The following is a 24,609-nucleotide window of genomic DNA, read 5'->3' on the forward strand; positions in this document are numbered from 1 at the left end:
TGGACCCTTGGCTCCTTCCACCTGTAGCTAGAGCCCCCCCGCAAGTTCCACCGAGCCCCACACCTCCCATGGGGCTGTCTGAAGAGTCCAGAAGAGAAAATTCTCTGGGAATTCTGCTTAGGTCAGAAATCCCCAGGATTTTCTATCTCTGCTGATGTGGCAAGGAACTGATGGGGGAGAGAAGAGGGTCTGGGGATCTTCCCTGCCTGCTCCTACCGAAGCCCCTGCTCCTCCCCAGTGTTAGCTGCCTCCCCTGCACACCTCTCCCCCCCAGGCTCAGAGATGAGGCTCTTTGCAGGGCCCATTGTTTTGCCGGTGTCCTGGATTATGGTTTAAGCCACCAGCTGCCCCAGTGACGAGAAGTGGCTGGGACAGGTCCCCACACGCCCCCCACCCCTCCTCCAGCACACATCCAGCCCTGAGCAGCCAGTGGCCTGGGGGTGCCCCTCTCTGGGGGCCTGGCTGTAACCCCGGGCAAGGGGCAGGCCTTCTCCTCTCAGGTCCCTTCTTGGCCCAAGCCCCACGGGCACCCCCTCCCTTGTCTCTGCCTCTCCCTTTCCTCTTTTCCTTCCTCCCAGTCTCCCTTCCCCCATCCCTTCCACCCTGAGAATGTCCATGTGGGAATCCCCCCGCCCCCTGCCGTCTAAGGCACTACACCCCTGCCTGAAGAGCACACAACCCCCATCAACAGCTAGATCTGGTGGTGCCCCTGTGGGAAGTTCTTCCTTGGATTTAACCTCAATCCTTCATGCTATGATGCACACATTTCCTCTCCTCCCCTCTGACCTGGGACAACACGGGGTCTGGCTCTCGTCTTGACAGGGAGTGAGGGGGTAGACACAGGAACAGAGAAGGAGTCAGCATTGGGAATAGAAAAGCAACTAGATGGGGAAGGGGTTCAGCTCACACACATCCCTTCTTCTGTCTCTCTGGGGGAGGCACAGAGACAAGGGGACGTGGAGAGAGAGAGACTCGGGGGGACACGGGGACATCACTGGTTACCACTCTCCTGGTCCAGATAGAGACATCCAGAAATGCCAGCTGATGGTGGGAAGAGGGAAGATGGCCCCAGGGCCACAAGTGAGACAGAGAACACGTGGTAGGTTAGCAACACCAGGAACCAGAACCCAGGAGTCCTGCTCCTCCCCGCTAGTAGCATAAAGAGGTCATTGCGGGAGCACAGCCTTCATGCTGGGCACGATGCCCACTGTGACTCACGCCCTACCAGCCTGGTCGATCCCGGACAGCAGATACACTGTCCCCACCCCCTATCTCCATGCCTGTCAGTCCTCTCCCTGAGATCACTCATTACTCCTCTGCCCACTAGGAAGCCCTCCTGTGCCCTGTGCCCACTTGCCCTAACAGGGAGATGGCCAAACGATGCCCTCCACTCCACTTACTAACACCCTTGCCTGCCTGACTCAGGATTCCTGCCCAGCAAACTCCTCAGGACTCTGTGCCCCAGCATCTCTTCCAACAACCCTGGTCCCTTCCATACTTTCACTGCGTGTAAACCCAGAGGCTTGAGCCACTGGAGGCTGCCCCCCAGACTGGGAGGTCCACATCCAGCAACCCCAGAGAAGTTCCCAGCCACAACCTGCCACCCTAGCCCACATCTCTCCAGCTCCTCACTCCCTCCCCACTCCGGGGCCTCCGTCCCAGAATGCAGGTCGCACTCAGCTCAAAGAGCCCAAGGAGCTGGTGGCCCGACTGCACCCCCCACCCACCCGGACGAGGCCCCAGTCCAGCTCTCCGCCCCCCTCGTCCCGCAGCCCCGTGGCGCTCACCCTGGCACTGCGCGGCCCCTGTGCGCGGAGATCGCTGTGGGTGAGGCAGGGCAGCCAGAGACAGCGCGGCTCCGGGGCGCTGCAGTCCACGCCGACGGCTCGCTCCCAGCGCCAGCCCCGGGCCCCCGCCCGCTCCACGCGCCACACGGCGCTGCCCACGAGCGCGGCAGCCGGCGGTGGCCCCAGGGCCCGGCCGCCGCCCCGGCCACACGGCGCCGCGGGCCGGGCTTCCGGAGCGGGGCGCGCAGCGCAGGGGACCCTGAAGGCTCCACGGCGCCCAGCCGGCGGCGTCCTCGGCACCCCGGGTGGCAGGCGGGCCCCGGGGGTCCCCGCCCGCCCCCCGGAGCCGCGGGTCCGGGACCCAGGGGCCCCGAGGGGATGGACGGCCCGCGCGGACGGCGGCAGGACGGCTGCACAGCTCCGCGCCTCCCGCGCCTCCCCGGCCGCAGAAGGCGCCTGAGCCCGGACACGCCGGCGAGTCGCGCCCGGCAGACGCCTCCCCCTCCGGGGCGGCCCCTGTGCGCGGCCGCCCCGATGCCACACACTCACACACACCCACACACTCGCGGGAGGCACTACACAGCGCCCCCACGCAGCCGCACACCCCGGCCACGGGCACACACGTACACACACACCCTCACCCTCCCGCACGACAGAAGCTCACACGGTGCCCAGGCCCACACCTACGCAGAGTTGTACTCGACAGGACACCCGTGCATCCAACTTCACGTGCCCAAGAAACACCTTCACTCGGCACACATGTACAAGCACACCTACCCACCCTGTACAGACCCCCCCACACACACCTATACAGCCCCTACTCTCCCATCCACACACATACTCACACTCACTCTCCCTCCATCTACAGACCCCACATAAACGCACTGTTCCCCTAACATATGTGTTGTGGGGGGACACCTTTCCATACATGCTTTGGACACCCTCCCACGCAAATATGCCCCCCACACCCCCTACACACACATTTGCAAACATACCCACTGTGTTTCTAAAAGCACGACAGACGCCTCCCCGCCCCCCCCCCCCCCCTACCCACCCACACACTAGCCACACACCCCAGGAGACCCCCAGGAAGGCAGCTAGATAACATGCACACATCGCCCAGAGACACACATTCCATGCATAGGTGCTGTACCCCACCGTTCACACACACACACACACACACACACACACACACACACACACTGCCCAGCACTGAGAGCAGACCGACTCTCCTAACACCCCACACCAGACTTAGGATAGCCCCTAAAGCTGCGGGTGGGGTCCCTACCACTGCTGGTAGGGGATTGCGAGCAACCCTCTTCCCCAGGACCCCCTGCCCATTAGTTCCACCCAGAGGGGCCACGTCCAGGCTGACAATGGGTGCCGAGCTCGCCAACCCCCCACCCCAGCTTGTGAGTCAGACAGGAAGCCCATGTTGATGGCAGACCCTGCTTGCCTCCCCTTCCTGGCTCTCTCTCCCCAGGCCCCTTCCCGGGTGGGGCCAGCAGAGGCCTTGGCTAGTAGGTGCATATTCGCCACCATGGCTGCCTTATTGGATGGTTCCCAGGGTGCTTTTTACCATAGCCACTCACTGTGGCCCAGGCCCCGGGCTATGACCCCATATTCCGGGAAAGCGATGGAGGCCCAAGAGCGCTTAGCTTGTTATGGCAAGCGAGGAACTCCAAGCCCAGGGCCCCTCACTCCACCTTTGGATCTTACACCTAAATTCTAGCTGGCAGCCAGGGAAGGGCAGTGGCGGTAGGGGAGCACCTCCAGCCCAACCCTGCTCCCTTATCTCGGAGTTCTGGGAGGAAGAGCCATAGGGCTGGGCCCTTGAGTGGCAACCACCAAAGGGAGGGCCCTGCAGAAGGGGTACCTCCCCCTGCCCGTCCCCACCCCAACACCTGTGTCCTCTGCTGGACAGCCACGGTGGTGGATCACGGATCACGGTGGTTGGGGTAGGAGGCGGTAGGGGAGGGAGATGGAGGGGCAGGAGAGGAAGGGGCCAGCCCCAGACCTAGGGAGGCAAACTAGAGGACTACTGGGCTGGGCAGGAGCGAGGGAGGGAGGAGGAAGGGAGGAGGAAGGGTGAGGGTGAGGCAGGCGAGTGGGGGCCAGGGAGCGGGTTTTGTTCTCCTGTTTCCTGTTTGCCGCTTGCTGGGCCCCCTGTGCAGGAGCTGGACCCCCACCCCCACCCTGGCGGAAGCCGGACGGGAAGAGCAAGGCTGCCACGGGCGCTGAGTCAGGAGAGCTTAGGGGCAGAGTGGGAAAGAACCGCAGTCAGGGGGAGCATTGACCTGGCATCTCCATTAGCAGCCTCCCCCACCCCCCCCCCATCACTGGAAAACCAAGGATACTGGGTCAGGGTCACTCCTGCCCTTGTCAGTCCTGTGCCTCCCTGTCTGCTCCCCCACCAAGGTCAGGCCTTCAGAGACCAGCTGGGAGCCCCTCCACACGCCGTCCTTAGCCCTGTCACACACTGTGGCCCCTACAGAGGGCAAGAGCCTCAGGGATGTCCTCCTTCAGAGTCCGGCCTGCTCTCCCAGTAAGCAGCCAGTAGGTCCTTCCAGCTGCCTGGCTTCCTCTCTTCTTGCCGCAAGCCCAGTCTCTGATTCTGAGGAAATGGGGTTACTCTCCCCCCTCATGCCCCACGGAGCCTCTCATGGCCAACAGGTGCTGCTGTGGGTCTATCAGGAATCCACTTCCCTCGAAACTGCTGAGGTTTCTGAGGGCTACAGGGAGGGGCGAGGCAGAGAAGCAGCACGGGGTTCCTGTGTTCAGAGACCTAGGAGATGATAAACCATATATGATGTCCACTTCCTGCCCTCTAACCTGGCTGGGCAGCAAGAGGGTCCCCGTCTCTTCCAACCCAAACGTGCCCTTTCCCCACCCTGCCCCCTCTGCCCAGCTGCCTCCACAGGGGTGTCATGAAGGGAGAGCACACAGTAGGGCCTGGAAGGTTGTACAGAGTTTGAATAGATGATTCTACAGGTCTGGGGAGCCTCTCAGCCCCCTCCCCCATTTCCTCTGGGAAAGGAATGTGGGGTGGGTCCCAGAAGGGGGGGGATGGGGCCCAGGGCTGGGAAATACCAGGCGGTGCTGAGATTCTATTCCAAGCCTTCCTGCCTGGTGTGAGTCCTCCTCCCCTGCACCCTCCCCAGCTTCCTCCCCCCAAATCAGGAATTACCCCGCTGAGCAGTCCCTCCCATCATCCTCTAGTTTGACCAGCTTGCAAAATCCATTCAACTTCATCTTGCTGAGGGTCCCTGGGATAGAGCTCTCGGGGGCTGCGCCTCCAAGGGGAGGGCGTCCAGTCTTCTCTCCAAAATGAGATCATCATTCTTTACTGTTTGAAGGCACTTTCACTGGATTTCATGCAGCCTTTACCCTAAGTTGGCTATTCAGGGATTGTGTTCCACCATTCGTCAGATGCAGAAACTGAGGCTCGAAGAGGGCAAGTGCCTGACTCAAGATGTCACTTTTACTAAGCTGAACCCCGATCCCAGACTAACTCAGATCTCTTTCTATTCCCCCTCTTGTTTATCCATTCGACAACCATGTCTTGAGCGCCTGCTCTGGGCCAAGAGCCTGGCCAAGGGCTGGGACACCTTGGAGAATAAGTACACACCTTGATCTCAGGGTGCTCATAGTTCTACTAGCATCCCAGCCCCTGAAACCTTTAGGAGCCCCCAAGTTCCAATCCGGGCCTGAGCCCGTTGTCATCATCCCCACCAAGGGAGACCCCCACATACCAAGGGAGTCCCTGTGTCAGAGCTGCATCTCTCTATGAGGGGGCGGTTTGCTTGAGGGCAAGGTCAGGGGCCTTACGGGTTAGACCATCAAGAAGAGGATGGCCTGGGCTACAGAAGAAGACTGTAGGGCCAGCCTGACAAGCAGGAACTGGGAAAGAGGAGAGCATTCTGGGGCCCAAGGGTCAAGGCATGTAAGAAGAGGAGAAACAGGGGCGCCTGTGTGGTTCAGTTGGTTAGGTGTCTGACTCTTGATCTCAGCTCGGGTCTTGATCTCAAGGTCATAGGTTGTAGATTTGTTAGGCTTCACATTGGGTGTTAAAAAAAAAAAAAAAAAAGAAAAGAGAGAGAAGCATAGCACTAAAGGCCTGTGGTTCAGGAAGTGAGAGAGAGGAGCTCAGGGTCACTTTGCCTACTTTTCTTTCTCTTTTTCTTTCTTGCCTAATTAGTGCCTCCTCTCAGATGTAGATCCCCAAAACATGACAAACAGTGCCCCTACCTGGAGAGAATCTCCCCCATTTATGACTCTCTGACAGGTCCCATATATTCACCTCTATAACCACCCCACGATCTCATACACAGACAGAGCAAATCTACCGCCAGTCCCCGTCCATCCCAGGCATGCCGGCAATGTGATACCCAAGGCATGCCAGCCCAGCCCACGCCTGGGCCTCTGACCCCTGCCCCAGTCTCCCTGCTCAAGAGTGGCCTCCCCCCCCCCCCCCCCCCGTCCTCCTCCACCCCTTTGCCCCATTCAGAGGCCTGGTTCCCAGCACTGCTTGTAAGCAGTCGTGGCATGCCTTAACAGGCCAAGCTGATGAGCCGGCCCAGCAAGCCTGCGTCTTCAGCAAGCTCGGTGTGCCATAACCCTGCGTCACTGGGGGCCTGGGGACCTCCCTCAGTCCAGCCTATGGAGCAGAGGGTGGTCCAAAGGGTCTCTCCAGACCTCATGCTCTCCCCATCCAGAGCCAGGCTTGCCCTGAGTTGGGGTATTTGCTATATGCTCCTCTCCTACCCTCAAACTGGGCCAGAGCCGAGGAAGGCTGGAGGAGGAAAGGGAGAAGGAAGCACTTGCCCTCCCAGGAGTCCCACTGCCATCTCAAGGAGAGATGGACACGACCTCAGCAACCAGAATCCCCAGTTATTCCAGAGGCTCAGGGGCCAGCATACGGGCTCTGGAGACTTCTGGAGTCCTTGACCTCTAGGTCTGAGTTGGATCTCTACCGCTCCCTGGCTATGAGACCTTGGGCAAGTTATTTCACTTCTTTGAGCCTCTGATCCTCACCCGTAAAATGGGAATGACACTCCTTGCCAACCTCATAGGTTGGGAAAACAAAGTAATTTAAAGAAAGTCCTTAGCACAGGTCCTAAGCACATAGTAGGGGTTCAAGAAATGCAAGCTGGTTTGGGCTGGTTTTTTTTTCTTTATTGAGGTATAATTGAGACACATATTAGTTTCAGGGGTGCAAACTAATGATTCACTATTTGTATATATTGCGAAATGATCACCACATTAAGTCTACTTAACACCTATCACCGCACATAGTAATAAAAGTTTCTTTCTTGTGATAAGAACTTTTAAGATCTTGGGGCGCCTGGGTGAATCAGTTGGTTAAGAACTTTTAAGATCTTACTCTCTTAGCAACTTTCAAATATGCAATTCCGCATTATTAACTAGAATCATCATGCCCTATATTATATCCCTGTGACTTATTTATTTTATAACTGGAAGTTTGTACTTTTTATTAAATAACAATTTATTTATTAAGATTTTTATTTATTTATTTGACAGACAGAGATCACAGTAGACAGAGAGGCAGGCAGAGAGAGAGAGGAGGAAGCAGGCTCCCTGCTGAGCAGAGAGCCCGATGTGGGGCTCGATCCCAAGGACCCTGGGATCATGACCTGAGCCGAAGGCAGACACTTAACTGACTGAGCCACCCTGGCACCCCAAATTTGTACCTTTGGACACCCTTCACCCATTTTGCCCACCCCAAGCCCCTGCCTCTAGTAACCAATATCTGTTCTCTGTATCTTTGAGCTCAGTTTTTGTTGTTGTTTTTGTTTTAGACTCCACATATAAGTGAGACCAGACAATATGTGTCTCTGTTTAACTTGCTTCACTTAGCATAATGCCCTCCAAGGCAATGCAAACTGTTTTGATTGTCTTTTGGATATTCACACTCTCTCCCATCCAGCCACACTCACAGTCAGACAGGCCGACAACCCAACCAAGTGTACGCACGGGCCCAGCAACATGGGCAGACACTCAGGGAGGTCTGCACAGACCCGGGTGAACCCCTTCACCTGGGCTTCATCTCCCCCTCCCACTGCCAGCCCCTTACAGGCTTCCACATGCCCCAGCGCCCCCCAGGCAGGGAGGCATCAGCAGAAGGCCCCAATGCCATAGCAGAACTTTGGCCCTTTGGGAGTGGGGAAGGAGGCAACGTGAGACCCCGGCAGGCAAGGGACACAGCCAAGGTGCCAGGCTGGCAGAGCCTCCACCCAGCAGGAGAGCCAGTCCCCTCCTCAGGGACAGCAGAGAGAGGGGAGACTAAAGAGCATCTTTCCTTCTGGTGGGAAATGAGCACTTGCAGAAAAGGGTGAGTCTGGAACCAGCCACAAAGTAAACAGGAGGGCCATTGCCCGGGCAACCACAGGCTGGAGTGGGACAGGGCCCACCGCAAGCCCTCTCCACCCCCTGATTTATTCCACTCAGCGGCCCTTGACTGTCTCAGTGCTCACCCTCCATGTATCCATTCTGGTGTCTGGGCCCACGTGGGACTCCCCAGAGGGAAGAAGCTACGCCTCCTCCATCAGACTGGGAGCTCCCTGAGAACAGACAGGGTTTCATTGTTATGTTTCGTGTTTTCATCCCATTATCTGTCCAGGGTCTCCCAGAGGTCACAGCCTGGGTCTTTCCCCTCAGATTGGAGGCTGCTCAAGGGTATGTCCCACGTCTCTCTTATTAGCCTGAGAGCTTCCTAAGGACAACTTTTCAGAAGTGGATTTGTACTACTAGAATGCTTCGTACACCGCAGGCTCTCAAAAATGAGTTGTTCCTGGGGAGGATGTGGAGAAATTGGAACCTGCATATGCTTTGCTGGTGGAATGCAAAATGGTGCCATTGCTGTGGAAAAACAGTATGGCTTGGTCCTCCTAAAATTACACAGAATTACCATAGACGTAGCAATTCTGGCTATGTCTCCTAAAGGAGTGGCAACGGGGACTCAAAGCAGTATGCGTACACCCACATCCGTGGCGGCAAGATTTGCAACAGCCAAAAGGTGGAAACAATCCAAACACCCACTGGTGCGTGAACAGGTAAACAGGACGCGGTAAATCCATACGAGACAATTTATTTGGTCTTAAAAAGGAAGGAAATCACAACATGGATGAACCTGGAAGACGTTACGCTTAGTGAAATAAGGTGGGAACAGAAGGACAGACGTTACATGATTCTGCTTAGACGAGCTACCTGGATGCCAGGAGGCAGAAGACAGAACGGTGGCTGCCAAAGGAAAGGGGGAAGTCAGGGACTGTTTAATGGGCACAGAGCTTCGGTTTCGGAAGATGGCAAAGTCCGAGAGATGGACGGCAGTGAGGGGGAGGGTTGTGCAACAGGAATGTGCTTCATGCCCCTGAACTGTCCACTGGAAATGGTCAATTGCATAGTACATGTGTTTTACCACAGAAAGGATGAAGTCCTATTGAAACTCCCATCTGAAGGACGTTGTTGAAAGAAGGTGGGACAAATGAACAGGTCTCCCCCGGGGGCCTAAGAGCAGGCCCTGCCCACAGAGTTTGCCCAGGATAGCTGGACAACCTCCTGTCTGGACAACCTTGCTCTCCCACCCCTCTCCGTTATGCCTTCTCCGAGTCCCTATTGTCACCTTTGGGGCCCTAGTAGCCTGAATAGGAGCTCTCAGGGTGCCAGGGGAGTCTGACCCTTGCACCCAGTAAGTCCTTGGCATGGATGGACCCATGGATACCCCAACTCTTGGGATGTCACATCATCCTAAGGCGTCACAACCTTGGAAGAGTTTCCCTAGCAAAAGCCGCCGGACTGTGGGGTTCCCGCCCCTTGAGGCCTCCCCACCTCAGCACACACGTCTGTTCCCAACTTACACAGCACCTGTAACACACACACACACACACACACACACACACGTGTGCGCAAGGGCGTAACGCCGAGGCAAGTCCCTATTCTCAAATGCTTTCTCATGCAAACACTCCAAGAAAAACATCCCTACCCACTGAAGGGTGCGCGTTCTTGTCCGAGATGCAGGCGGGTCCCATGTGCAGCAGAGCCCCCTGCTGGCCCAGGTCCGGCATGCTTATCTTCCTTCACAGCTCCGAGTGGGCGGGGTGCCTTCATCCCTCCACCCACCCCTCCCCACTGCCTTCTCCAAGCCCCTCAGCCCGCTACCACGCCCCAGGATCACCCCTCCCCATCTCGTACAGAAGAGCAGGGTTCCCTGCAGAAGGACGGAGTGACCGCGAGACCTTAAGGAGGGTTTCCTTTGGTCAAGGGGTACTGGAGAGAGGCCAGAGCCCCTTTGCAGTCTAGGTCATATTCAGGGCAGGCAGTCATTCCTGAAGGCAGAAGAATACTTGCAAAGACTCTGCTCCAAAATGCTATCCGTTCTGCTCCTCCACACTGGACCACACTGGAGGAGAGCTCTGGGACTGACTCTCCCTGTGGCCCCACACAATCCTCTCCGGAAACTTTTCCCGTTGTCTGAGCACCTGGGCAGAGACAACAGGTGCACCCACTGGTTTCTTTCAGGGGAGAGCTCGTCCTACTCAAGCTGAGACCACATCCCCTCCCAGGGCAGGTCTCGGCAAATTCCGAAAGTCTCCCCCAGGGTACTTGGGGCTCCCTGGCAGGGAGAGGCTCTCAGCCCCACCCCTGAAACCACCCACCCCCTCACCCCAGGCCCTGCCTAACCCGTCCAGGTCATCCCTTCACCCAGCCTTTGAGCTGAACCTCTCCCTAATCCAGCCCAGGCTGCCTCAGAGGCAGCTGGAAGGGTGCAGGGGATGGTAGCTCTGCAGGGACAAACCACCTTGCTTGGCTCCTGTCTGCGAGGCAGCCATGATGGTTTTGGGGTTGGACTCTGCAGTCAGAAGACAGATGGCATCGCTTTGGTCCCCCAACCCCAGATCCTAGCCCTCCGCTGCTTGCCTGGCCCTGAGTCTGGGACATGGTAAATGTCACAGCAGAAATTAAGATCGAACCCTTACTATATGCCAGGCACTCTATGCATGCCTTCCCTCATTGAACAGCAGAGCAGCCTCTTGGGACAAGTGTGACACACACCAACTTGCCACCCCAACCCCTCAGAGCCCCCGTCCTATCTGGTACTAGGTAGGGAATGATTGGAGCCAGGGCACTGAGCGATGGGAGACATGGGGTTAGTGAGAGAGAGATCACTATCCCAGCATGAAGGCTGCTATGGAGAGTACATCACACTTGCCACTGGTACTGGTCCTAGCCCTTTTCTGCCTCTAGGTCCCTCAGCCTTTCTTACTTCTTCAGGGATACCGGCCTGACAAAGTTACTGGGAAAGCATTCTGGGAATCAACAAATTGGAGGTTTTACGGCCTAGAAAGCCCCACATCCCACCCATCAGAGGACCCTGCTTCCCAAATGACTCCTTCAGCAGTTAACCATGTTCACCACTCTCTTCCAAGCTGCCACCATTCCTCTGGTCCAGACTCATTGTTTTAAAGTTGTGACCACCAGGCCCTGTGGGACAGGCCTCCAGGTTGCATGTACACTACACCCCCGCCCCCATATTCTGCTACCCTGGTCTACTTCCAATGCCTTTAGGTTCCAGCCTCAGGCCCTTTGCACATGCTCTTTCTGGAATGCTGTTCTCTCTTGCCCAGCTCCCTCCCTGCCTCACCAAACCACACCCTAATTAATTCCTATCCACCCTGTAGTTCTCAGCAAAAAAGTCATTTCCCCAGAGACACCTCCCCTGGACCCCAGACTGGGTCAGATTCCTGTATCACTCTTGAGTTAGTGTGTATATATTTATGACTGTGTGTGGCAATGTTTCTGAATGCGAAGGAATAAATGAGCCTCTCTTTAGAGAGAGTCCACATTGGCCAGAACACTGTCTCCAGGGGGAAACTATGTAGGGCAGAGGCTGCTTCAGATCTCTGGCCATCTTTTTGTACCCCACACCTTCCTCAGTGGGAATGGGATCCTGAAAGTGGGGGTACTAGAATAAGGGAGTAAGAGGTGGGGAAAAGAGGGAAGCTGCTCCAATCCTCTTTCGGTGTCCTCTGTCCCCCAAGCCCAGCTGGCCAGGCCCTTGTCCACCCAGGCAGGGCTGACCCTCCACATCCACAGATCCCTCTCCCCCACCCCTATCTTCTCTTAACCCAAGATCCCTTCTCCAGATCTCAGCTTGACTGTTTCTGAAAAACTTCCCCCGACCACAAGCTCAAGAACTTGCCAGGGTCCCGCGGGGTGGCAGCTCTGACTCAAGCCCAGGTCCGTCTGCGGGCAGAGCCCAGGCTCTTAGCCACCTCATTACACGCCTCATTACTACCAGTTTCTCCCTGGAGGCCAGGTCGAAAGACACGCCCACTCTCTGGGCCTCAGTTTCCTCCTGTGGGCTGGGCCACCTCTAGATTTCTGAAGACTGGCAGAGAGGTCGAAGGGGCAGGAGTGGGGGAAGAGGCCGGGAAAGGAGGGGGTGAGAAGGTAAGGACAGGGGAGCAGGGAGGGAGGAGCACGGAGAGGCGGCAGCCTCAGGCCAGCCAGACGTAAGAAACGCCAAGTATGCGAACTACGCCAGCCGGAGCTATGAATAGTGCGGCCAGGCTGGCAGCCCAGGTCGGCCCAGCCCGCCCCGCAGCCCCCAGCCCCAGCCCCAGTCCGCCCACGCCAGCCGTGCATCAGGGGCCAGAAACACTGCGGGGGCCTGGGAGGCGCGCAGGGGAGTCGAAGCCCAGCTGCCGGGGCGAAGGGGCGTGGTCATGCAAATAGCAATGCAAACAGAGCGCAGCACGCTTATCCGATTGGCTGGTCTCGGCAGGTCTGGGAACCAGCGCCGAAGCCCGGCCCCGGCTCACAACCGCTCCCACCCCGGCGGCTGGAGGTCTTTAGGGTCACCCCATGGCTGATATCCCACTGATGCCCTGACCCCAGTGGAGGCCTCTCACCTTCTTCCGTCAAGGCCCCGTAAGGCTCTGCCGCCGTAAGACACCGGCCCTCCCACCCCAGCGCCAGGCCAGTTCCGCCCTGTTGGAGCTCACCTGTCTGACAGATGGCTGGCACTTGGGAAATTACGAGGCCCTCAGGCCTGCCTCGGGACTCCCTCTGCTCATCAATGAGGGAGCACACTGGCCTCGGGGCAGGAGACTGGGTCCCTGGCCTAGCCCTGCCCCTTCTGTGTCCCCAAAGGAGTCAGCCAACCTCAGAGCTCAGCCCCCAGTCCCATTCTGGGACTACTGAGTAGGTGTCACCAAGGGTGAGGAGTCAAAGAGAACTCAGATCAGCTCCCAGCTCTGTGACCCCAGTCAAGTGGTTTCCCTCTCCAAGCCTCTGCCGTCTCAGTTGTCAATGGGGCCCCTGAGAGGACTTGTTGAGTGCTTGACACATCTGAATTGCTGAACAAATCTGAGCTCAGTAGTCCACAAAGGATTGTTTCAAATTAATGAAACAATCCTGATTTTATGAAGAGACAGGCATGCAACAAAAAGGTTATAAAGCATAGTGTCTAAACCTTCCTAAACAGGGGCACCTGGGTGGCTCAGGCGGTTGGGTGTCTGCCTTCTGCTCGGGTTGTGGTCTCAGGGTCCTGGGATGGAGTCCCCTATGGGCTCTCTGCTCAGCAGGGAATTGGCGTCTCCCTCTCACTCCCCCTCTGTGCTCTCTCTCTCTCTCAAATAAATAAATAAAATCTTTAAAAATAAATAAATAAGCATTCCTAAATAGGATTCAGAGGAATCTGGGTTGGATTTTTTTTTAATATTTTAAAAAATTTATTTATTTGACAGAGATCACAAGTAGGCAGAGAGGCAGGCAGAGTGGAAGTGGGGGGAAGCAGGCTCTCCACTGAGCAGAGAACCTGATGTGGGGCTGGATCCCAGGACACTGAGATCATGACCTGAGCCGAAGGCAGTGGCTCAACCCACTGAGCCGCCCAGGAGCCCCAGGAATCTGGGTTTGAACCCCCAACTTGTCCACCTCTTAGCTGTGTGTCCTTGGACTAGTTACTAACCTGAGATTTCTACAGTTATAAAACAGAAATAATCTATTCCTATGGGGTTGTGCAAAATTAGAGAGATAGTGTATGCAAAATGCTTGGCACAGCAGTGTCTGGCACCAAAATGCTCGATAAATGTTAGTTGTGGGACCCCTGGGTGGCTCAGTAGGTTAAGTATCTGCCTTCAGCTCAGGTCATAATCCTGGCATCATGGGATGGAGCCCTGAGTTGGGCTCCCTGCTCAGTGAGGAGTCTGCTTCTCCCTCTCCCTCCTCCTGCTCATGCTCTCTCTCTCTAATAAACAAATAAAATCTTTAAAAAAATAAATGTTAGTTGTCACCAATATTCCTATTATTATGTTGTTGTTCTCACAATGCATACTAAGTGCTATGGGAATGTTTGCTCATCAGTCAGCACATCCAATCAGCAAGTCCTGGTCTAGAAGCTGCAGATAAAGCAGGGAGCAACACCCTCGTGAGGCTTAAGATCCAGTGCCCAGAGGAGGAAGTTCCCATATATTTGAGGAAATGGGGTTAGGGTTGGGGGCTTACAAAGGAGAATATCTGAACTGGGCAATGAGGGATGAATAGGAGTTTAAAAAATAGAGACAGCAGGGAAGGGTTTATCAGAGAAGGGGAAGAGATGGTATGTCAAGTTTCTAGAAAGGGGAAGAGGGTGATAAGTCCTACTCCTACCCTGTCCTCTCCCCCTACCTTCAGTTTCAGCCCTCATCATCTCTCACTTGGTCTGCTGCCTCCACTGCCTGACACCCTTCCACGACTCCAAAGTATTTATGGCAGCAAGTCAAGCTCCTTCGTATGGCATGAGGGGTCTGCCATGATGGTGGCAGGGAGGGGTAGGATTTGCCATTCCTTGGCCTTGACAATCTCAACTCTACTCTCGATCTTGCACTCATTGATGCCAAAAGAGGCCAGGCTATTTCACACCTTGCCTTTACTCATGCTGGATCTTTCTGTCTGGAATGCCACTCTCTCTCCTCCACAACCCGCACCCCCCAAGACATCCTATCAAGCCTTGGCAAGCCTCAGTGGAGCCTTCTTCCCTCAGAGCTGGAGCATCTTTAGAAGAGGCAGCGGGGTTTGCCCATATCTATCAACACCTCCTTGGATTTCAAGGCTCAGGAGGGGGCCAGGGGAAGGGACCACCTTCCCAGAGTGGGATGGGTATCCTCCAGGCTTTTTCTCTTGTGGAGGAATGTAGCAGAGATCTCAAGCCGCAAGCCGGGCTTAGGATTCAGAAATACGTAGATTTAAATGCAGATGCTAGGTGACCTTTGGTGAAGTTGTCTACCCCTCTCGGAGTCTCAGCTCTAGGCTCTGTAAATATACAACCTCCACACGATGGCCCTTGAAAACGATCAAAAGGAATTTCCTAAAAGAATCTTCCACCTAACGATAGGTTTGGAAACAGGAGATGAGAGAAAGGCGATTAATCTTATCACCAACTGGTTTTTTACAAACCCCTGTGGGAATTCTACCCTCCCAACACTCTTTGCACCATGAAACCCTTCTTCCTAGCTTTATGACCACATTCACACTCAGATGATGTCGCAGTGAAGCCATTCCCTTGTGCCTGCTTCTGTCTGACTCCCCAGTTAGGCTAGGCCACGTTTATGTTAATAATTTGGGCGAGGGGCAGCAAAGAATGTTCTGGACTTGCAGACAGTATAGAAACAAACATAACGTGGTTATGAGATCTTCGTGAAACTTTTGGGTGGCAGGAAAAGCAGACAATGAACCAATGAAGGGCAGGGGCTGTGTCATATACTCATCTGGATCCCAAGACCCACAGAGAGAGCTGTGAACGCTGACCCTACATAGGAAATAGCCACCAGATGAAAGAAGATCAGTTTGCATTAAGATCTGGCCGCTGTCTGATTTTCCAATTCCTGGAGTCAGGTCCTTCTCCTGCCCCCACCCCCATGACATTAGGGAGCGGAGAGACACTCTATGTATAGGCCAAGCCTGGGAACATCTTCACTGTCCCAGGCCACACCCAGTCTCGAAGCTAACCCTTCAGCCAGCACGGTGGGGACCTAAGCATCTGGGAGGAAAAGGTCCCAGTGGGGAAGAAAGGGGGGCTGTTTTTTCTTCCCCACAGCAGTCTCAGCCTTGCTGCTTGGCCCCCATTTCCTGCCTCCCACTTCCCTCTTGCAGACACCCCTCCACCTCCTGGGCTCTAGGTTCAATCCAGCTGTCCCCTCACTCCTACCAGAAACTTCAGGCCAGAGGGAGGGCATGGTGCCAAGGATTCATTAGAGTTAATGAAGGCTCAGCTCTGCAGATGCCAGTGCAAGATACAGGAGAGTACCAGAACCGCCCACAGCCCCCCATCAGGGCCTGGGGTGCTCAGCTCCCTCCTCCCCCTCTCTTGGGGAGGAACCAGGGGCCACACCCTCAGAAGAGGAAAGGGAGATTTAGAAGAATCTTCTCGAGTATAGAGAGTGCCATGATGCCCAGAGGTCAGGGCGTGGGGCCATGAACGAGAAAAGAGCCTCAGGGTGGGGTAGGGCTCTCACCTTGGGCTGTCTTGTGCCACTGTCCACTGCTCAGCCCCAAAAATTTCACCAACAGCCTCCTTTCATGGAATCATAGCAGAGTCGAGCTGAAGAGACTCTGGGAACTTCTCCACTACCCTGGGATCACATACAACTCAGCCGCCTGAGCCCTGTCCCCACCTGGCTTTCATCCTCCATCTTCCTCCCACTTCAGACTGTCCCTCCCCCTCTGCCTCCTCACTTTGGCCTTGGCCTTTCTCTAAGCCTCAGCTCTGCCATGAGTCAAATGTGGAGGCGGGGGCCAGGTGGCCAGGTTGGTGGGGGAGGGGGGCCTTTAAGATCCCTCCAGTTGAAATTTTCCAAGATGCCCCCTCTCTGGCTGGCTTCGCTCTCCCTCCCTCCCTTTCTCTTAGAGAACAATACAGAGTTTCCTCCACATTGAGAATGAAGGAAACTGTGGTAGAAGGTGGGGGTCTCCACTCCAGCCTTTCGGGGGGTTCTCAGGAGCAGGAAAATCTCCAATAGGCCAGACTGCCCCTGTCCCTCCTCCCAGGGGCTCTAAGTCCCGTGCTGGCAACAGATTCTTTCCAAGGGGTGTTCTCATGCTCCCTGAGGAAGTTAAAAAGGAAGACACAGCTGTGGACTTAGGAGCCCAGAATCAGACAGTAATCAATCTGGGGACTGATAGAAACCAGGCACAAGGCCAAGGTGAACTCTGTCCTTCCCTATATTAACCCACACTCGGGGGCCAAGACCCCTGGAGTGCTGTCCTCCTACATGGCTCCCACATGCCCCCGCCCCGCCGCAGCCTGGCCACATTTCTCCAGCCCACACCCCTCCTACCAGCCTGCCTTCGCAAAGAGGCTGGCACTGGGTCTTTCCATGCTTGGCTTGCCGGTCTTGGTCATCCCTAAGCCCCGCCCTGAGCGGTCTCCCCTCCCAGGGATTCAGGCTGAGCTTTGAAAGGGTCACTTCAAAGAGGACCTGCCTGCTGAGGGCCCAGCCAGATCCAGAGACAGCTCCTCCTCGGCCAGATTCCCGGAGGCTGGGCACAAAAGCCCCACTGTTCCCTCGACCCCCAGACGCCCCCAAAGGCACTGGACATAAGAAGTCTTTCTTTCCCCAGTTCCGCTCTTTACAAGCCACAGCTCTTTGCCACTGGGAGCAGGCCTGGCTCCTCAAGAAGAGGCTGAGGCGTGGGAGGACAGGGAGCCAGCAGGTCCCCCTCTGCCACCACCATACCCCATTGGGTAGCCAGGAGCTTTGGAGCTGACTTCAGGACTGGTAGCCTAGGGGCTTCCCTGCCCCTCAAACACCAAGCGTGCCCAGGCCTGCAATGGCCTTCTTCTTCTCCCATCCTTCAGAACCACAGCTACCCTTCCACACCTCCTCCAGGCAGCCTCCCTGGACTCCCTCTCCTTAGAGGAGCCTCCCAGCGTCCCCTAGTCACAGCAGTCTACCTCTCATGTTCCCAGGAGGCTGGGGCCCTGCCCCCCCACTCCCCAGTACCCTGCAACAAGAACCAGCTCTCACCTGCTCCCCTAACTTCCTACCATAGGGTACTGATCCCAAAGCAGGGCGCTTAAAGTTTCTCTTTCAACACTTCACCCAATGCCTGAATTCTTTCTAGCGCAGCTTGTGCCTGCTCACCTCCACTGATGGGAGCCTCATTATCTCCAGGAGCAGCTCATTGGCTCTGACGTCTCCTTGTTGTGCCCTAAGAAGGTCATTCTCATTTCCATCCATTGACTCTCATCTGTTTGACAATTGTTGCTACTAACAGTGGAGATTACCAGGTGTCGGCCACTTTTCCTCTATCACCTTGTTTCATCCTCCCAGTGAGATTATTTCAGGGGTAAGATTATTTCAGGGGTAAGAAAACAGAGGCTAAATACAAAGAACTTGGTCAGGAGGGCCACATCACACAGTGAGAAAGGCGTGGAGCTGAAATGTGGACTGCAACAGGCTCGAGGCAAGGGCCCAACCAACCTGCCCCCCAACGTGCCAACAGGCCACGCCAGGCCCAGGCCTCTCACCCGTCACGGCTGCCTGTGTATTAGAAGGACTCCTCCTTAAAAATATATGTTTATAAAAAAATAAAAAATAAAAATTAAAAAAAAAAAATTTAAAAAAAAAAAAAAAAAAAAAAGAAGGACTCCTCCACACTGAGTCTTCTTTTTCCTTAGAGAGCTCCCTGCCAGTCTTTGTCTGCAGATGACGTGTGGCCTAGCCATGGCGGGTAACTGATGTGATTTCAGACCAGCAAGTGGGGAGCAGAGGGGTAGTCAGAAGGAAACAGGTCCCCTGCCCAGGGGCACATGGGTTGGAGGAGGGTGGAGGAGATGACCCTGGGCCTAAGGCTTAGGACTGGAGGTGGCCAGAAATTCCACAACATCCCATGGAGGAAAGGTGCCTGGGTGGCCATGACAAGCTCTGCCTTGAATCAGACACTGCCCTGAACCAGAACCTTGAACCATGACAAGCTCTGTCTTGAACCTCCAACTGAAGCTGGCAGATTCTTTCACTAATCCAAGGTGATGCATTGGGCTGAAGATCTCAGGGCCAGAGAGATGAAAAAGTAACGAGACTCATTAATCCTGCCTGTAGTCTTTTCCCATGTGCCCATTGCTCAGCACCATGTCCTTAAAATTCCAGGGGAACAAGGAGGGTGTGAGCTTTCCTTTCCTGTCTGGGTTTAGATCAGGCACTCCCGCAACAGATAACAAAATGTCGTGCCTCTAGGCTTCCTTCCCAAGACTCCAACTCCAGCTACTTCCAAAGAGTTAGATTACAGGAATCTGTGGTTTCTCCATATTCTGTCAACCAGTCAGTCAACAAACGTTCTCTGAGTACTGGCTGCATGGCTGGCCTTGTTGTGGACACCAAGACAAACACCACACCCTTGGGGCTGCTGGGAATGAGGTGAAGGGCCCAGTCCACCCCTCAGCTCTGCCACTTACAACTAGCTGTGTGACCTTAGGAAGCCACAGAATCTCTTTGTGTCAGTTTCTTCATCAATGAAATGGGACCGTGATACGGTAGCTTCCTACCTCGTGGGAAGCACTATGGAAGTAGCTCCTTTTATTACTTTCCTTATCCTCAAATAACTCCAAGATGTTAGAGGGGACTAATGTGCAGACCAACTGTCACAATGCCAGGGGGAGAGCCGGGCACCCTGGGAGGCCAGGGGCAGGGCTGCTCCCCAGCCTCCACAAACATTTATGGAGAACCGCCCTGTGCCAGGCGCTGTGCTGGCCGCTGGGGACACAGAGAAGAACGGGGCACATTGTCCTCTCCTCCCTGCTCCTCCCCTCTGTCCCAAGGCCCAGTCCCAGAACCCAGCACCGGGCGGAGGGAGGGGTGGTGGTGGTGGCAGGGGGCAGGGTGCGCCATGGACAGAATAGTGTGGAGAAAAGCAAGACCTGGGAGCCTGGAAATCAGGACACCCGGGTTCATGTCCTCCATTCCTGGGCCACCTAACCTTAGGTACTGCCTGGCCTCAGTTTCCCCATTAGAGCATGAAGGAGTTCAACATGATGACCCCTCTAGTCCTGACGCATTCTGACAGGTCACAATCCCACTCTCACCAAGCTTCCAACTCGCCCTAAGTGTGGTCCTTAGGGCATATCAGCCTGCTGTCCCACTGAAGCAGGGGGGAAGAGATGCTCTCCTGGTACTGGCTGGCACAGCCCAGCTGAAGAGCTGGCACATCGCATGAAATAGGGGGGCCTGGATCTAAAGGCGGGTTGTTTGAAGGGGGTGGGGGTTCTGGGGAAAGGCAGAGCCAGCTCCCACAGGCCCTATTCATGGCTGTCTCTGGGGAGGGAGGGAGAGCAGGATCATTAAAACCGGGCTTTGTCCAAATCCCTGACCAAGCCAATATCTCACCTTTGAACCCCTGCAGCCAACAGAGCAGGGCTGATGCCCCTTTGGGAGGGAAACACCAATGAACTGAGCCACAGTCCAAGGGCTATGGGTTGGCCTGGGGTGGGGTGGGGTGGGCATGCTGGGGGAGTCTATGAGCTGGTTCCACCAACACTGGATGGCCGCCTGAGGTCTCCAGTCCTCTGCCCAGCCCCAGCGTGACTACAAGCAGCCAGGCTCCAGACAAGCAACCAGGCTCCAAACCAGCAAGAGATTCACCTTGCTCTTGAGCTGTAGCTGCGAGATGGACCCTGATCAAGGCAGGAGTGACAGTGGGACCAGGGAAAGCTCAAAAAACAGGATGGCAGGATAATAGCATGGAGTCTCCAACCAGAGTGCCACATTCCCTCCTAGATTCTGCCACTTGTTAGTGATATGATTTAAGCCAAGCTATTAGCTCTCCATGCCTTGGTGGTCTCAACTGTTAAATGGGGACAGTAACAGTACATCACAGAGGTGATGTGAGGATTAAAGGAAGTAATTTTTTATAAATCCTGGCCCAGAGTCATTACTACCTACATCTTAACTATCAGGTGTATTAGTAAAGCAATTCCCACCTCCTTAAAGACACATATTTTTTTTTCCAGGCACTAAGGTATATGTCTATTTGCATATATTTGCATCCCTTATGAATCTCTCCAGATTCCTCTGCTTGGAATCCAGTGTCACGGGGATCTACCTACCCTACTATCCTGGAAGAAACTTCCTTGTGGAATGTTCCCGGCCAGGCTGGGAGGCTGCCGCTCGAAAGCCTCTCCCTACTGGTAACTACAGTCCCTCCTCCTATCACTTAGTCCATTCTCCTGCTTTGTAGTCTCTTTCAACCTTACATACCAGGCAGCCCCTCTAAGTATTCCCTGCAATGAAGGATGAAGGACACGTGCGCCTGCCCACTCCTGCCCTGTTCTGCAACCAGCACCATCCCTCATCCCACTCCCATCCCCAGCAAACCGCTGCACCGCTGGGCAACCAGAGGGGCCTCCTGCATCCCTTCTCCACGGACTCAGGGCAAGTCTGATGAGGGGGCAGAGAGGTCCCCATGCAGGCAGCCCAGCACAAGGCCTTCTCCCTGGGTCCAGTCCTTCTCTGCCTGGACTGGGATCCTTGAAAGCCTACCCCACTGCCCATGGTGTCCCAAAGCCACCTTCCTAACAGCACCCTCTTCCCCAAAGCTTCGCCTTATGCCCAGATCTCATCAGGGTACCCAGGTTCCATCCCTGGCAATATTTCTGTGTGGTCTCAGACCCAAATACCCACCCTGCCCACCCACAGGGCTTTTGAGGTCCTGAAATCCAGCACTGAAGGTAAAAGAGATTTATTGCTCTTACCATTCCCAAGGGGAAGGCAAGGCCTCAGATGCTGGAACAGGAGTTCCCAGCCACGTAAGGGTGGACCCAACCACCTTGGGAGCAAGTGGACGAGGCTGGGGCTAGGGGCCTTTGAGTTGTGTTTGGAGGCGAAATGACTGGTTATGTAATGGAGATTCAAATCGCAGGCCAATGAGCACATCTCAGCAAGAGCAGACACTTTTGGGAATAAGGCTGTTGACCTGGCAGAGGGGGTTGAACCCCATGGAATCAAACCCCATCCGCCCCGAGCTGGGCCTGGGGTGGGGGTGGACAAGGTGGGGGTGGTGATGAAGTATGTGTGGTTGGGGGTGGTTGTGAATCCATGGGACTCAGGCTTAATGACCTCCACCCCCACCCCCTGTCCATCCTGAATTTCAAGTTTGTAATTAGGAAACACTTTGGCTGAAAGGCGCAGGGAGAGTCTGGGAAGAGAGAATGCTCCAGGCTGAGGGAGAACTGAGCATATGTCCAGCTTCTGAGAAACACACCAGTCTCAAAGAGTTTGCAGAGCACCAGACCCCAGCTCCAGCATGAGGTGGAGGAAGAGGGGGAGGCAGCTGAGGAAGAGCATCACTAAGTCCTCCAGCCTTGTTAGGAGAGGAAGAGGCCTCAGCCCAGACCTTGACTGCAACCTGGACCCTGAGGCAACTTCTTTTCCAACCTGGGAAAGGACTGGCCAGACAGCGTCCAACCCTTGAACTTGGAAGGAGGGTGGTGCAGTGTTGGGGTACTCCAGCACCGGTCAACCAGGCTTGGAGGTAGGGGGCTGGCTCCAAAGGGGCCCCGAGGTCCTTACTGGCCCCTCCCCAGCTTCAACAGCTGGCAGATGAAAGAACCCAAGCAAAGCAGCCCAGCGCTGAGTAATGCCCCTGGCACCCCGCACCCAGACCCACCCACAGCCAGTCCGAGGGGGCGGAGGGGAACGCAGCTGAGCCTTCGGGACCATGGGGTCCCGGGGCCCGTTTGTCTTCTCCCAGGAGCCAGTGGAGCGACAGACCCGCTCCCTGAAGCTCATCGTGCGGTCAGGCCCGGCAGGGGGCGAGTGTGGCGCGGGGAGGGGGGTGTCCGGCTGCAGTGGCCAAGGACATCCCGCTCCGGGAACCCCCTCCCCCACTCCCTCTCCCTCCAGCTGTGCCGGGGCCTCGCCAACGGAAAACGTCGGGCAGAGGAAACGGCGGCAGACGCCCCGCCTGAAAAACCCGGACAAAAGGCGCGGGCCTCCCGCCCCCGCTGCCCGGCCGCGGGGGGCCTGGCACCGCCGCCCTGGTCGGTGCCCTCTGCCCTGGCAGCCCCGTATGCGTCCCGATCCTCTGCCTGCCTTCCCCCTTCCCGCCCCCCTACCCGGGGCACTTCTCGCTCCGGCCCCCTCCCCCGGCCCGCCACCAGCCCAGGTTCCCTGCAGCCGTGCCCGCGGTGCCCGCGGCGTGCGCCCCAGGCGGTGCCCGCCGAGCGGGGGCGCCGCGACCCCGGCCCTGAGGCGCCAGCTCCCCGGCAGCGCCTGGATCCGCCCCCCTCCCCTGGCCCAGCGACCTCACCTGAGGGGGCCGGGGCTCCGGGCGGGGCGGGATCCCGACCAGGCAGAAGGCGACTCCATTCATCGGGCGGCAGCGGCGGCTCTGCGGCCGGGGCACTGCTGGGGGCGCGGGCCGGGACCCGGGAGGGGCGGGGCCGGAGGGGGCGGGGCCGAGCGCGGAGTGTCCCCCCCCCCCGGGGGCCAGCCCCTTTGCTCCGCCCCCTGCGCTCCCGACGGGGCGCACCCGCCGCCTCTCCCCAGAGCAGCTGACAGATAAAGGGGGCTCAGGCGGGGCTTTGCGCCGGCGGCGGAGCTAGAAGACAGAGCAGCCTGGGGAAGAGAGGTGGTCTCAGGGAGACAATTTGGGCTGGCCTCCTGGGAACAGGCCCAAGGCCCAAATGGATGGTGATCCTGGCTGGGGGAGGAAAGAGGACAAGGGCACCCAACCCAGAGCTAGCACAGGGAGAGAGAGGGATGGAAGAAGGAAAGGAAAGGGAAGCAGAGAGAAACACAATCAGACAGAAGTGGTCAGAAACAACGGCTGCGAGACACAGAGAGCATCACAGAGGCCGAGACAAGATAGAGACAGTGCAGAGTGCAGGAGAAGAAAGTCAGAGACGAAGATAGTGACCCAGGATTGAAGAGAGGGATAGACGGAAAAAAGGCTTAGGGAGCCTTCTGTCCAGAGACTCGTGGAGACAAGGACAGACAAGGGTAGGGGCAGGTGGGAGCTTCAGGGGCTCTAACCCCTCTGTCTAGGGCCTTCTTCCCAGGCAAGAGTCTCTGTCCAGGACCCCAAGAAGGCAGAGAAATGGAGACTGGAAGAAAGAGGCTGGTGGGTCCCCCAGCCCTTCAGACACCCAGCCAGCCAGCCTGCCTGGGATTCAGGCTTCTGGACCAGCCCATAGATCTGCTCTGCCGTGGACAACAGTGAGGGCAGAGATGGCGCCAGGCCTTCCAGTCACAAGCTCCCCACAACCTTCCTTTGGGGTTTCATTCCAAGGTAGGCCCCAAGAGCCCCTGAGGTTGTGAGCCAGTTCTTTATTTCCTTGCCCCTAAGCAGGACCCCTCCAGGCCATTTCCTGATGTACCAGGAAGAATTGGTCCCTCAGTCCCTCATTTCTGCTGAAAAGTCCCTCTGCTGTCTAACTGACATCCTTACTTCCTGTATTTCCTACAGCCTCAGCTTACCTCTTTCCCATGCCTTCTTGCAGATTTAAAGGTCTCCCATATTCCTTCACCCAGATTATGAAGAAAAGAAGGCAGAGGCCACAGGTAGATACAAATGGGATTGGGATAAAGCAGGCAACGAAAGTGGAAGGCTGACTCTACCCACGGGAATCAACCCACGTTCTCGGGGCAAGAAGACCTCATAAAGCCTGCCTACCTCGCCAGCTCCAAGTCTCCCCAGGACCAGGACTCGGGTCTTGGAGTGGCTAAGAGGGGCCCAGACACCCACTAGGCCGTCCCTAATCCTGTGAGCCGGAGGAAGAACATACCGACTTGTTTTTAAATCTTACGTTTTATTTAATTTCTTTTCA

At 56.1% G+C, this 24,609-nt stretch overlaps 1 protein-coding gene across 3 annotated transcripts in view; it reads right to left on the bottom strand.

Annotated features, from left to right (window-relative positions):
- The window catches only part of ARHGAP23 (Rho GTPase activating protein 23), a 78,266-nt gene that overhangs the window by 47,144 nt on the left and 6,513 nt on the right, over nt 1-24,609 (bottom strand). The window contains exon 1 of one of the 3 annotated variants that reach the window (XM_045069979.1): nt 23,091-23,207. The exons of 1 other annotated variant lie outside the window; for it this stretch is intronic. In XM_045069979.1, the coding sequence (XP_044925914.1) occupies nt 23,091-23,153 (63 nt within the window). In that variant the 5' untranslated portion in view covers nt 23,154-23,207. Of the gene's footprint in view, nt 1-1,787; nt 2,258-23,090; nt 23,208-24,609 lie in introns of those variants that run through there. One more of the 3 variants, XM_013062507.2, reaches the window with a different exon arrangement.

Source organism: Mustela putorius, unplaced genomic scaffold (genome assembly GCF_011764305.1).
Source record: "Mustela putorius furo isolate JIRA1106 unplaced genomic scaffold, ASM1176430v1.1 tig00003962_pilon_pilon_pilon, whole genome shotgun sequence".
Taxonomy (NCBI): Eukaryota; Metazoa; Chordata; class Mammalia; order Carnivora; family Mustelidae; genus Mustela; species Mustela putorius.